General features: G+C 44.6%; 1 protein-coding gene across 1 annotated transcript in view; it reads left to right on the top strand.

Moving 5' to 3' along the window:
* LOC119381631 (ubiquitin-like modifier-activating enzyme 1) overlaps positions 1-10,554 on the top strand; it is a 53,166-nt gene extending 42,612 nt beyond the window's left edge. The window contains exons 21-26 of the mRNA XM_049412847.1: positions 352-620; positions 1,866-1,970; positions 2,687-2,770; positions 3,565-3,659; positions 6,690-6,855; positions 9,406-10,554. Of these exons, the coding sequence (XP_049268804.1) occupies positions 352-620; positions 1,866-1,970; positions 2,687-2,770; positions 3,565-3,659; positions 6,690-6,852 (716 nt within the window). The 3' untranslated portion in view covers positions 6,853-6,855; positions 9,406-10,554. The remainder of the gene's footprint in view (positions 1-351; positions 621-1,865; positions 1,971-2,686; positions 2,771-3,564; positions 3,660-6,689; positions 6,856-9,405) is intronic.
* Positions 10,555-12,459: the final 1,905 nt, after the last annotated feature.

The following is a 12,459-nucleotide window of genomic DNA, read 5'->3' as shown; positions in this document are numbered from 1 at the left end:
GCACGTCTTTGCTAATAACCACCTCGCGGTCGCTTAAGAGCGCTGACCGGTGTCTTCGTTTTTCTATATTTATCCGCACACTATACCGGTATTTGTTAGCACCGATTACCGTTAGCTCATATCGGCTAAATTATGAATGTCGGCTGATCTTTTTAATACGCATAAATGATTGCTGTTATTGTCTATGGGTGGCTTTCGATGGGCAAATGTCGGCTAGTGTAAGCATATTCTGTCTATCGTTGGATAATTCATTCACTCTCGATCCAATGATGCGTTCACAAATATACATTGACAACAACTTAAGTTCGATCTGCCTGAATCTTTTTTTTTCTCTCTCTCTCTCACGTGCAGACTCGGATCGCGTAAACCAGCTGCTCGAGGAACTGCCGGACCAGAGTGAGCTCGGAGACGTGGAACTTACGACGCTGGAGTTTGAGAAGGACGACGACACAAACTTCCACGTGGACTTCATCGTGGCGGCCTCCAACCTGCGTGCCGCCAACTACAACATCCAGCCGGCCGACCGACTCAAGAGCAAGCTCATCGCGGGCAAGATCATACCGGCCATTGCCACCACCACATCGCTCGTGGCGGGCCTCGCCTGTCTCGAGCTGTACAAGGTGATGTCACCACTCACATTTAGAATGCCAGTTTATGCCGAAACGTTAACGCTATACAATGTGTTGCGCAAGGGTCATCGAGTGCACCGAGCGTACGTGACGCGTAACTGAGGGAGAGAGGACACTATCCGCCACAATTACATGACGGCCATAGAGTTCCGCTGCTAAGCCTGAGGTTGAGGACTCGATTCACGGCCACGGTGGGCGCATTTTGATAGCAGTGAAAGGCAGAAACGACCATACGTGTACTTAGGTTCAGATGCGCTCTGAAGAAACACATGTCAAGATTAATTCGTACCTTTCCCTATTCGGTGTGCCTCATAATCGTATCGTGGTCTGGAACCCCGGAATTCATTTCTCGGAAGGACGACACTATGGGTTGATAAGTAAACTGAATGATTATGTGATGTAATGAAAAAATTACTCTACGTTGTCTTGATAGGCCTAATTTTTTAGTGTACAGCGTAATAAAACACAGGGCCCGGGGCAAGCAAAAGCGAGGTTTTGTCAAAACTGAGTAAACTGCTGGAATTTCAGCGCTCTGTACGTCTTGTCTATGCTCTATCTACAATCTGAGCCTTATTGATCTTAATAAGTTGCTAAGAGAGAGTTGGCGAAATAATGAGAAGTTAATTTTGCAGCGAGCGTTTCTGAAACGGGAATTTTTTCTGCGCATATTAGCATGGTAGATGCAATGCACAAGGGTTCTTACGTGGGCAACTTGGTTCATGAACATTGCGGCAGAACATCGCAGGAAACGGGACGAACAATATACAGCGCACAGCGCTGTGTCCTATATTTTCTTCGCCCCGTTTTCTGCGCTGTTCTGCCACAACGTAGCATTGTAGATTGCAAGAAACGGAACACGAACGCCGTACTTCAGCTGAACTTTACTGCACGAACTCACGTGAGCAGCAGTTGCTGCGCAGATACCCCAACTCCTTAGCATGTCGTAACTATGGATCAATAAGAAGAATACGAACATGCAAAGAGAAACATAAACACAGCTACTATGCGAATTTATTAGGCACAATCCCACTGGTTATTCGTTCAGGCGCATGCACTCGCAGGGCTGTGTTACGGAACTGTGTCTGAACGTGCCTCGTCTTTTGTGCTACGTGTTTGCGCGATATAATTGTACGGAAAGTGGAGAAAGTGCCGCATTGCTCTCTCCCGATCTCGAGATGATTTTAATGGCGCTATTAAATCGTCGTGTTTGTTTTCTCAATGGCGTCTTTTGAACAGCTGGCTCAGGGTCACAAAAAGTTGGAGCTGTACAAGAATGGTTTCGTCAACCTGGCGCTGCCTTTCTTCGGCTTTTCCGAACCCATTCCTCCTGCCAAGAAAAATGTGAGCCAAGAAAAGGTTTATTCTTGCATCGTCAATAAAACTCCAGCCTTAAGAATGAAGAAACATTTTGTTGTTGCTGTGTTACATCCGGTCGTTGAGTTTAATCAGTGTAGAAGTACGAGTTTATTGGTCACCTTTCTCTAAGTGGGCTCTTTCATTGTGTGTTCTGCATCCGAATCGTCGTTGAAGCAGTGTAGAATTGTTTGAGACATATAGTTTGGTAGTTTGATATGAGGATAGCTTAAGGATAGTTTGAGTCTGTGGAATAGTTTGCGACGCCTGTTATCGGGAGACCGCAGTCGCGCGTGGAAACCTTCGCGGATTATGGTCGAAAGAATTCATAGACTCCACGTCCCCTTGATAAGTTTCGAGAGTCCGGAGTACTCGGTTTGAAGTCAATGATAAAAATGTCTATGTATGCCAGACACATGTAAATGTGATAATGTGCGAAGTGCAAAAGGTTGTCCCTTGCAGTGTACTCATTTATTAATCTTTGGCAAACACCTCGTAAGCCAACGTTACGACGCTTCACCGGCTGTAGACCGCACCCCGTGATTACGAACACGCATATAGACACGTTACAAGTGACTAAAATGTCACATTAGCGGCTTGACTATATAAAAGGGTTGCGTGCGCAATGTAAAAGTCGAGCGAATACGTTGCACAAGCACTCAGCCTAACGCAATGTTCTTTTTTTCTCGACTTTTCTGCAACAGTTTCACGGCCAGGAGTACACCTTGTGGACAGCCATTGACATTCAAGGCGAGATCACCCTCGAGAAATTCATCGAACGTTTCAAAGTAAGTGTAGACTGGTGGATCAGTCGATTTGTTGGACGTGTGAGAAGTTGGTCGACTTAAGTACCGCACGTACAACACAATGGACGCTGCGAAAATTCTAAAGCACATACTTTTGTAATCTTTTTTTGCCCTCTGCTACCATAATAGAGGCGTTACAATATCGGAGCGAACGTTAATACTGCAGAAAACCACACCTCTTTGACAAGCACGCGTATATATGCCTTTTTTTTATCTGTTACAACAATCGAAGTGAACATTGACGCAAATATTGCGTCATTTTACGAGCTTTGCCGTTTCACTTATCTCCATCATGGTCCCATCACCGCTTCTATTTTAAAGCATGCAGTATTTGAAATCTGGTGAGCATACTGCTCAAGCAATCGGTTGATTCGTTGCAAGATGTAGCCATGTGAATTGCAGTTCATGCTTATGACAAATCAGGTCTGTGGGACTCCGTAAGGTGGAGAAAAGTTCATGGAAGGGGAATAATGGTCATCCACATAATCGTAGCACGAAGCTACAGTGAAAATACAGTCGGATTTCTCGGACATGAATCTTCAGAAATGACGAGAAGTTCGTCTTGGTCCAGGATTGGAACCCGAACGCGGGATCTCCGCTTTTGTTTTGCTTCTTCGCTTTCGAAATCGATGTTTGGATAGGCGATTGCACGCAACAGAACCAAGGAGTGTTTCAGGTGGTCTAAGCTTTTTTAAAAGCTTGTCATTTAGCGTGCGTTTTGCAGGCGAACATTGACACTATAAACGACGTTCAAATTCATCTTTTTTTTGCTACAGGAAGACTTCGAAGTTGATATCATCATACTGTCTGAGGGTCCACGAATGTTGTACGCCAACTTCCAGCCTCCGTCCACGAGACGTCTCAAGATGACGTAAGTACTGTCTTTAGGTATTCATGTGTGTTCCAATAGCTGAACTTAGTACATAGTTTAAAGATGCACGTACCATACGCATGTTTTAGGATGCCGATTGCGCACCGTTGATAGAACGTCGTGCGTGATGGCACTTCATCTCGGGCTAAACGTGTGCTTTGTTACTCTCTTGTCGAACTCTTTTCTGCAGACCCTCACTGTTGTCCGGCGCAAAATGCTTTATTCTTAAGCGTTACACCACACGAAATCGCAAAGTGACTATGAAGCTGTCATTGTTCCTACTGGTCAGGTGTTGTCAAGGCTGGAAGCTCTAGTCAGCATGAAGCATGGAGATGTATGCGTTCAAGTGGTGCGACTTAGTTCCGATGTCAAGCACCGGAAAAACAGTTGCCCCCTTTGCGGTGTTTGTTTTCCCCACAACCGTAATTGGTATGCACCTTTGCGGGCCCTTTCCTTGCTCAAATGCCGCGTGCCCGACACTTTGAGCGGCGTGCACAATATCAGCGTTTTACAGTATTATTGGTAAGAATGTGGCGGAGAGCCGAGTTTTCAAGGAAGGAAACGCAAGCGAACCATATAACGATTATTGTTGTGGGACAAAAAGACTCCGCAAAGTGTGCAAACTGTACTTAGGAGTGAGCGAATGAAAACGACGTGGCTACGCTGTTTAGGCCGGCTGTGCCGAAGTAGCACCCGATCAAAGAGCGCGTCAACGTGAAGCTTCATCAATTAGTCGTAGATTTATATGCTGCACTGCGTCCCATAAATTAGCATGAAATGTCTCTTGTTAAGGCCCAATGAAGTCCAACTTTCGGATGGAGCTTTCCCCGAAACGAATGCAAGCCCGTATTCGTGAAGTTTGTAAGCGGGATAGATAAGCAAGAACGTCAACTAATAGCGAACATGAATACTTTTGGGAATGAAAAATGAAAGCTTTTAGCGTATAACAAACGAGCAAATTACGGCACTGCTCGTAATTTTGAGCTTATCGTGTTAACGCCTTACGGGGAGGCTGTACTACTTATTGCGCAGGCCCGATAACTCTCGATAACTCCGCCGTTTGTACAATTCCTTGATATGGCCGCTAGAGAAAAGACTAGATAAGTCCAGAGGATGCAAACACATTTTCTGCCGAGGCAGCCATCGAACACCCTCGTTCACGTACTCTGTCTCTAACTTTCAAAGGCAGATGCACGCTAAGATGATGATAATCGTCATCGGTTAACATGTACAGGGTGTTTCAGCTAAAAAGCACCAAGTGTTAAAAAATTAAGCATAGGCGCTACGCGTCTCCAATTAGCGCAGTTTTGTTCTGAGCCATATAGAGCATGTCAGAATAGTTTTTGCAATCCGCCAAGCTTGGCAATTAACAAAGATTGCTTAATGAACTTTTTAAATACTAACTCTAGAGAAAAATTTTCAATACAAAAGTTGTAGCGCTTGTTCAGAAACATCAAATTTTTCAATCTGTGTTGAGATAACTCCCCTGCCTAAATTTTTTCTGGCCTCTCTATAAAGTGCGCGAATTAAAAAAAAATACCACGTGACTGCCGCCAAGCGCGCGGCGCTTTTGGTGCCCTCAAATGTAAGTTGAACGAATTATCAAAGGATGCTTCGCGCACGAACATTGATGGAACAGGTTATCGGTGACTGCGATGGACGTTAAGCGACAAAATGAGCATACCGTTTTAACAACAAAAAAAAATTCTTCAACGAAAAAGCGGCAGCCACGGAACAAATGCTACATGAGACCGTAGGTAGCATTTGATGCAGCGTAGGCATTTTTTCTTTTCTTTTCGCGCCAATGAAGAAACACATTGGAAGGGGCTAGGGTGACAGCGTGATGAAGGACCGAGATAAAAGATCCATCACACGTGACGGCCGCTCTTTCGTAGTTTTTTTTTTTAGATGGTACGCCTGTATCCTCATTTAGCGTCCATCGCAGTCACCGGCAGCCTGCTCAATCGACCTTCGTGCGCGGAGCAGCCTTTGATAATTCGTTCAACTTACATTTGAGGGCACTAAAAGCGCCGCGCTTTTGGCGGCAGTCACGTGGTATTTTTTAAAATTCGCGCGTTTTAGAGAAAGGCCGGAAAAAATTTAGGCAGGGGATTTATCTTAACACAGATTGAAAAATTCGATGTTTCTGAACAAGCGCTACAACTTTTGTATTGAAAACTTTTCTCTAGAGTTGCTATTTAAAAAAGTTCATTAAGCAATCTTTGTTAATTGCCGAGCTTGGCGGATTGGAAAAAATATTCTGAAGGGCTCTATATGGCTCAGAACAATACTGCGCAGATTGGATATCCGTAGCGCCTATGCTTAATTTTATTATACTTGGTGCTTTTTAGCTGAAACACCCTGTATAATACGCGTGGCCACACTGTCAAGTGGTTGTGACGGTAGTGAAGGTCGAAATCTGACTGTTAAACATAAAGCTCTTTATTGGGCGAACTTGTGCCCAGAAAATCAAGTAGAACTCTCTGTACAAGTAAGAAACGTTCAAAAGCCAACGACAGCGTTAAGCACAACATCGATCGCCGAATAATCTGATGGTCGGACGAACACGTCGTCTTTTATACATGAGTGATCGAAAATTTCAGCGTTATCGCTGGTGCTCACGATAGCTCCCGAATAAATTCGACTACTCGCGTAGCGCACGCAGTCTTATCGGAACAGTCTAAAACTATCACGAAATTTCCCCAAACGTTGCAGCGTGGCCCGCGCCGAGCGATGATAAGTTTTTGTAAACACAGACGTGAAGGCAGACAGAGGAACAAATTTACAATATATGCCCAAGCGTAGAGAAGATGCCCGCGTGTGCGTGCCAGTCTTCAAGTCGCACCGTCTCCCTCGATGGCGCTGCTTGTCCTTCAATATAGCAATAAAAAATATTATCGAATGTGTCAAGTCAATTCAGAATGATTTTTTTTTGGAATATTATGGCTTCCATGGCGCCGATGCGCTTGTACGTTTGACAATTTTACTTGCTCTATTCATTTGCCACTTCATGCCATTTTCTTCTCGCAGCATGAGCGAAGTGTTGGAGGACGTGTCTAAACAGAAGATCGACCCTGGCAAGCGCTCCTTAGAGTTTGCGATGATCTGCACCGACTTTGACGGCAATGAAGTCGAAGCGCCACGAATACGCTACCATCGGCCAGCTCGAGACGACCTCGGGTATTTTTCCTGAACGGTGCGCTCACTTAATGCGGATTTCAAACGCATAATTCTTAGGGTTTTACGTCCCAAAGCGACGATATGATTATTAGAGACGCCGTAGTGGAGGGCTCCGGAAATATTGACCAGCTGGGTTTCTTTAACGTGCACGTAAATGTAATCACGCAGGCCTACCTGCATCGAAATACGGCCGTCGCGGCCGGTGTTCAATCCTGCGACAATCGGGTCAGCAGTCAAACACCGTAACCACTAGACCACCGTGGCGGGTTATGCGGATTTCTAGAATAGGTTTAATCGAATCTGGCGTTAACATAAGAAGCTCTTTATGTCCAGGGGAACTAGTGCGGATAATGAACAACGCTGTAAAAGAAAGCTTAGTATCATTGCTATAAAAATGCTCGTAGAAAGATGAGTAATAGCCTCTGGAAAAAAAGTTCAGACTAAAGAGCACGGTGTTTCTTTACGGGACAAAAATTTCCCAGCCCTCCACGAAACTGATTCGGAAGAAATGCGAAGAGTAACCTGGTAGGCTGCACGTGTGCACGCAGGGCTGAGAACAAGCAATGCGGACAAGATGACAGATCTATATGAAGAGCTTCACAGCTTCCATCTGTGTAAGAAAGCGGACTTGGTCAAGGAGTTTAATACGTATATCCGATAACGCAGACGGCAAAGCTATACGCGGGGCACAATATAGAGGGCAGCAGAAGGATGAAAAGAACTAGGACTCGGAGAGGTGTACATGTAGCTGAAGATTCTGTAAGCAGCTGTAATTAAAAGAAAAAAAGAAGTTCACCCCAGCTTCGCACTAGCGGTGTCAAAACTGAAGGATGAGCGCGGCTGGCCGGCCTTCCTTTTTTTCTCTTTATTTTTCTCTTTCTCTCCGTTTCCCGTATGTCTTTTTTGTACCTGTTTCTTTCTATTTCTTTCTTTCTATCTTTATTTCTCTTTCTTCCCTTCCCTTCTCTCACTCCTCCTTTCTATTCCTTTATTTCTATTTCATTCTCCCTTTCTCTCTCTTTCTGTCTTGCTCTCTCTTTTTTCGACCAATTTTTGTGTCTGTTACTATCTCTTTCTATCTATTTCTATGTTTTCCTTGGTCTCTATCTTTTTATGTCTTTATTCCCTTTATTTCTCTCTTTTTCTCTCTTTCTTTATATCGCTTTCTATCTCTCTCTTTCGATTTTTCTCTTCCTATTTATTACTATCTCTTTCTTTCTCTCTCTCTTTTTCACCTGTTTGTTTTCGTCTGACACTCACACCTGCTTTACACGGTAGTGGAGCTTGCCCATTTCCTATGGCGCATACCCACTTGAGGAGTTTTCTCGTGACACCGCACAAACTACGGCAAGCTAAAACAGCTTCGCTGTTAAATTTTGAAGATCCGTTTTACTATACGGTAAAACATAAAGACGTGTGTGTGCTAATGCATACCGGTTCCCCGGTAGACCCTGTTTTTGGGACGCAACTCCGAATATCCGATTTGTCTTACGAACGCTGCTAGAAAGTTTTCTGCAGCAGTTCGCGAACTGCTTCGTGTACTATCCTCGTTTTTGCTTCATTTATGTACACTTCCAAGTACATTTCATTTATGTACACTTCGGGTGTTAGAGAGGAGAGTGGCAGGATTGAAAAGAATAATAGAAATTTCTGGTTGTAAAAAAATTAGCTGAGTATTCACAGCAAGTAACATTAATGTGTCGCATGAAGCACAGGGTAGCCAGCCGGTCTGAGAACTGGTTAACCTCCCTGTCTTTCCGCTTGTTCTTGCTTCCTTCCTTCTGGTTGTAAAACCAGAAAACCTTTTGTGCAATTTTAGCTAATGACTAAAGAAAAGAAACAACGCCTTGTATAGAGGCGATTAACACGAACTCAAATCGAAAAGCTCTATTCGAAATAAACTGCAGTAGGGTTTGTTGAAAGGCTAGTTTGTACATGTTACTTCAAAGAAAAGAACAAGGCGAAGGCTGGACCCAAGAGAAGGAGCAAACGACGCTGTTTTGACATGAGGCAGAAGTCATGTTGCGGCATCCCCTTATCGTGGTGCTGTGGACGAGTCATGTCCGTTATTTTGTTACCTTCACTTCCTATATATTTTCTTGCCTCAATAAACTACACCCAGTTGATAGTCAGCGCTCGTGTTGTGTGCTCCTCCTTCTCTTGTGTCACGCGCTGTTTTGTTCTTCAAATATATCCGCAGATAATAATACCTGGGGTTTAACGTCCCAAAATCACGATGATTATGAGAGACGCCGTAGTGGAGGGCTCCGGAAATTTCGATCACCTGGGGTTCTTTAACGTGTACCTAAATCTAAGTACACGGGCCTCAAACACTTTCGTATCCATCGAAAATGCAGCCGCCGCGGCCAGGATTCGATCCCGCGACCTTCAGAATATATCCGCTGACTCCTCTTGTGTAAATCTGACATGTAATTTTTTAAGTCGATGCGAAATGGCGGGTAGAGAAACGTCTTGAAATTAAATGGCGGCAGTGTCAGTTCCACAGTTACAGCTACCTTTTATAGGCTTAATTGAATTTCACAATTCTGGCTTTTTTTGCTTTCAGGCTCAACATAAACTGCCGACGCCATTCTTGCCGCGCCACCAAGAGGCTTGTGATGCCTGGAGCCCGTTTTGATGCCAAGAATCAATCCACGAGCCTTTCATCTCATTCACATTGCCTCAAATGGAAGAGTTTCCGCTTGGGCCCCGCGCTTCCACGTTTAAATTAACGACAAATTATACCGACAAAACTCGTAGAGATGGCTTGCTTTTTCGAATGTTTACTTATATATTACGCGCGTATACTCGGTCATTTTTATTCTGCTGCATGCGCTTGGCACTGCTAAAACATAAGCATGATATTTACAGCGCTATTATAAGGCGTGATAGCACACCGCACAAATTGAGCATTTGCATTACAGCGGGTGAATTCACCGCCTGTATGTTTTTTATCACGTTATATGTCACACATGTCACTCAGATGTCGCAGAAGTACTTCTTAACTGCGCGACACATACCAGGAGACTTGTGAACCCTGTAGGATTGAGATGTATTGTTGGAGCTCTCGGCCTGTACTACCCATACCGATGTTCTGTACTAACGCTATAGTGATGTGCTGGTTCAACGCCTCTGTTCTCTAAGTAATCGCGCTGGGAAGGAATGATCGCTACCTAAATGTTCCTCCGTTAAAGAGAAGTCATTTCTGGAAGCGGTTAGCTATATTGACAATCATTGTGCACGAATGCTGTAGAACAGTTTTCCAATCTTCATAGTTTTTTTCCCCCCTCATTATTATGTCGCAGTATTTGCGTTTTTATGTTCACCTGACCTTCATTATACCACATGACTGCATCAGTTATCGAACTGTTGAGCGAACAGCATTAGAAAAGAAAGAGAAGTCTACCATAATAATAATAATTGTTGGGGTTTTACGTCCCAAAACTACATGATTATGGGGGGCGCCGTAGAGGTCTCCATAAATTTTTACCATCGGTGTTCTTTACGTGTACTGACATCGCACAGTACACGGGCCTCTAGCATTTCGCCTCCATCGAAATGCGACCGCCGCGGTGGGGATCGAACCCTCGACCTTCGGGTCAGCAGCCGAGCACTGTAACTTACACCACCTCGATGGACGAAGTCTACCATGCCACATGTTACGTCAAAAAGCTAATGTTGGCAACGTCGTGAGGAAAATGGAATAAAAGCTTTAAACATGTGTGAATCTGTGTCTTGTGTGTTGACTGACCCGTTCTTTGCGCTGTTGTGCCACAATGTTCATGAATCAACTGCCCACCTAACAAGCCTTGTGAACCCAAGGTTTATTCAAACAGTTTTAATAAAATCTTGGAGCTAAATGATACGCGCGTGTGCTTTGAGCGGTCAACTTCATGCAATATTTATTCTTACCTACCACAAACTTAACGAACCTAATTACGTGCAACTCGTTAATTCCATGCACTACCTTACAAGCTGCACCGAAATGCAAGCGCTAGAGCAGATCGTGAAGATTGCGGAAGAATTGTCAACCCTTATGAAAGGCGTCTATGTCAAGTCTGTGCACTGAGCTGGACACGTGGCCAGCTACATAAGGACTGCTAGAAACAGCGAAACATCTTGTTGAAATGCGCAGGTTAGAGGCAATAAAGGCCTCCTTTTTAGGCGCGAAGCACCTTAGAGTCGAGGCTTGTCCGTTGTTGTTCGTTGTCCGTGCTCACGGCACAGCACCGTGTGAAATCGAAGCATCAGGTTTAACAATAGGCTAATATCAGTCATAGTTGCGACGAAACAATATAAAACACCTACAAGCGCAAACCCTTTATACTAGTTGGCGATAGGATGGTCGATTAAAATTTTTAATCGATTAATCGTTAATCGTTAATGGATTTAGCCTTTAATCGATTAATTGCTTTCTGTGGAATGTTGTAATCGATTAATCGGCATTTTTTGTGGGTGCTTTAAAACCGATATCTCTTTGTATGAGAGGCATCGTTCGTGTTTTATATGGACCCAAATCTTTTTATCAGACGCGCTGACGATACAAAATTCCCAGTTTTGAAAGTGTCGACAACGACCCCATTGTGTACAGTGTGCGAAAATTACCCACTTTCGCACACTGGACACAAGGGGCTCGTCGTCGTTGGTTGATGTCGCGGATTCAAGCATCTGTGGCCATCATCCCTGGACTATTCGGCAGCAGGTCGTATTTTCTCGAAGCCTGCCTACTGGAGCTCATCGAAACCGGAGGCGCGTTCCGGGACCACACTGGTTGGAAAGTCGCAGCTGAAACATGCAGTGTGGCGGAGGGTGAGGAAATCCCGAGAAAGGTAAAAGACAGACGAGTAGGAAGAGGAATTAACTAAGACGCTCGCTCTCGTAAGCGCAGCATCTTTTATCGGTTTGTCGGTTAGATATTGTGGAAGCCCTACATAACATTTTAACTGCGGACTGACGCGATCTTTTCCTTGAGGTCACCCACGCAGAGATTACACGGAAACATACTGGCCTCAAACAGACCATCGGTACTGGTAACTGCGGGAGTGACATGAGTTTATGGCTCCCAGCTAGAATAAACAGGAGCTGCGCCACTATACTCCGCAGGTTTCATCTGATCGTTGCCTTAACGCGGCGCCACTCGCATCTTTCCAATCGTACGTACAGCCTGAACGGTGAGCGCTGTCTAGTGTATCAGACATTACAACATAAATTTCGCGACTGTCCTTCTTTCTTGTCACAGCAGAAGACGAGGGCCTCTGGCTGAAAGCTGTATTTCTCCCTAAATATGCGACCATACAGTATTAGTAAATGCTACAAGGTCACTTCTTCAATAGTAATGCACTGGATGCTAGACGTTCGGTAAACCGACGCGTAAAGCTGAGGATTACATAAAGGGTCTATAAGGTCCTTTTCACAATTCGCGAGTGCGCATTCCTGCGCTACATTTTCTCTCAACTAATGGCAGCAACTTTCGTGCTTCAAGTGGAGACGAGGTCGTAGTTGCACGTGCTGTCTATTATGCGTGTTCGTGTTAAGAGAGCCGAGTCGACATTTCCGCGTCCCAGCGTAAGCATACCGCGCTGAAACACTCTGTTTCAAGAAGTGACTAGCTGTCATTAAT

Source organism: Rhipicephalus sanguineus, chromosome 2, assembly GCF_013339695.2.
Source record: "Rhipicephalus sanguineus isolate Rsan-2018 chromosome 2, BIME_Rsan_1.4, whole genome shotgun sequence".
In the NCBI taxonomy this organism is placed as follows: domain Eukaryota; kingdom Metazoa; phylum Arthropoda; class Arachnida; order Ixodida; family Ixodidae; genus Rhipicephalus; species Rhipicephalus sanguineus.
The sequence above is the reverse complement of the archived record's forward strand: the minus strand, read 5'-3'. Positions and strand labels throughout refer to the sequence as shown.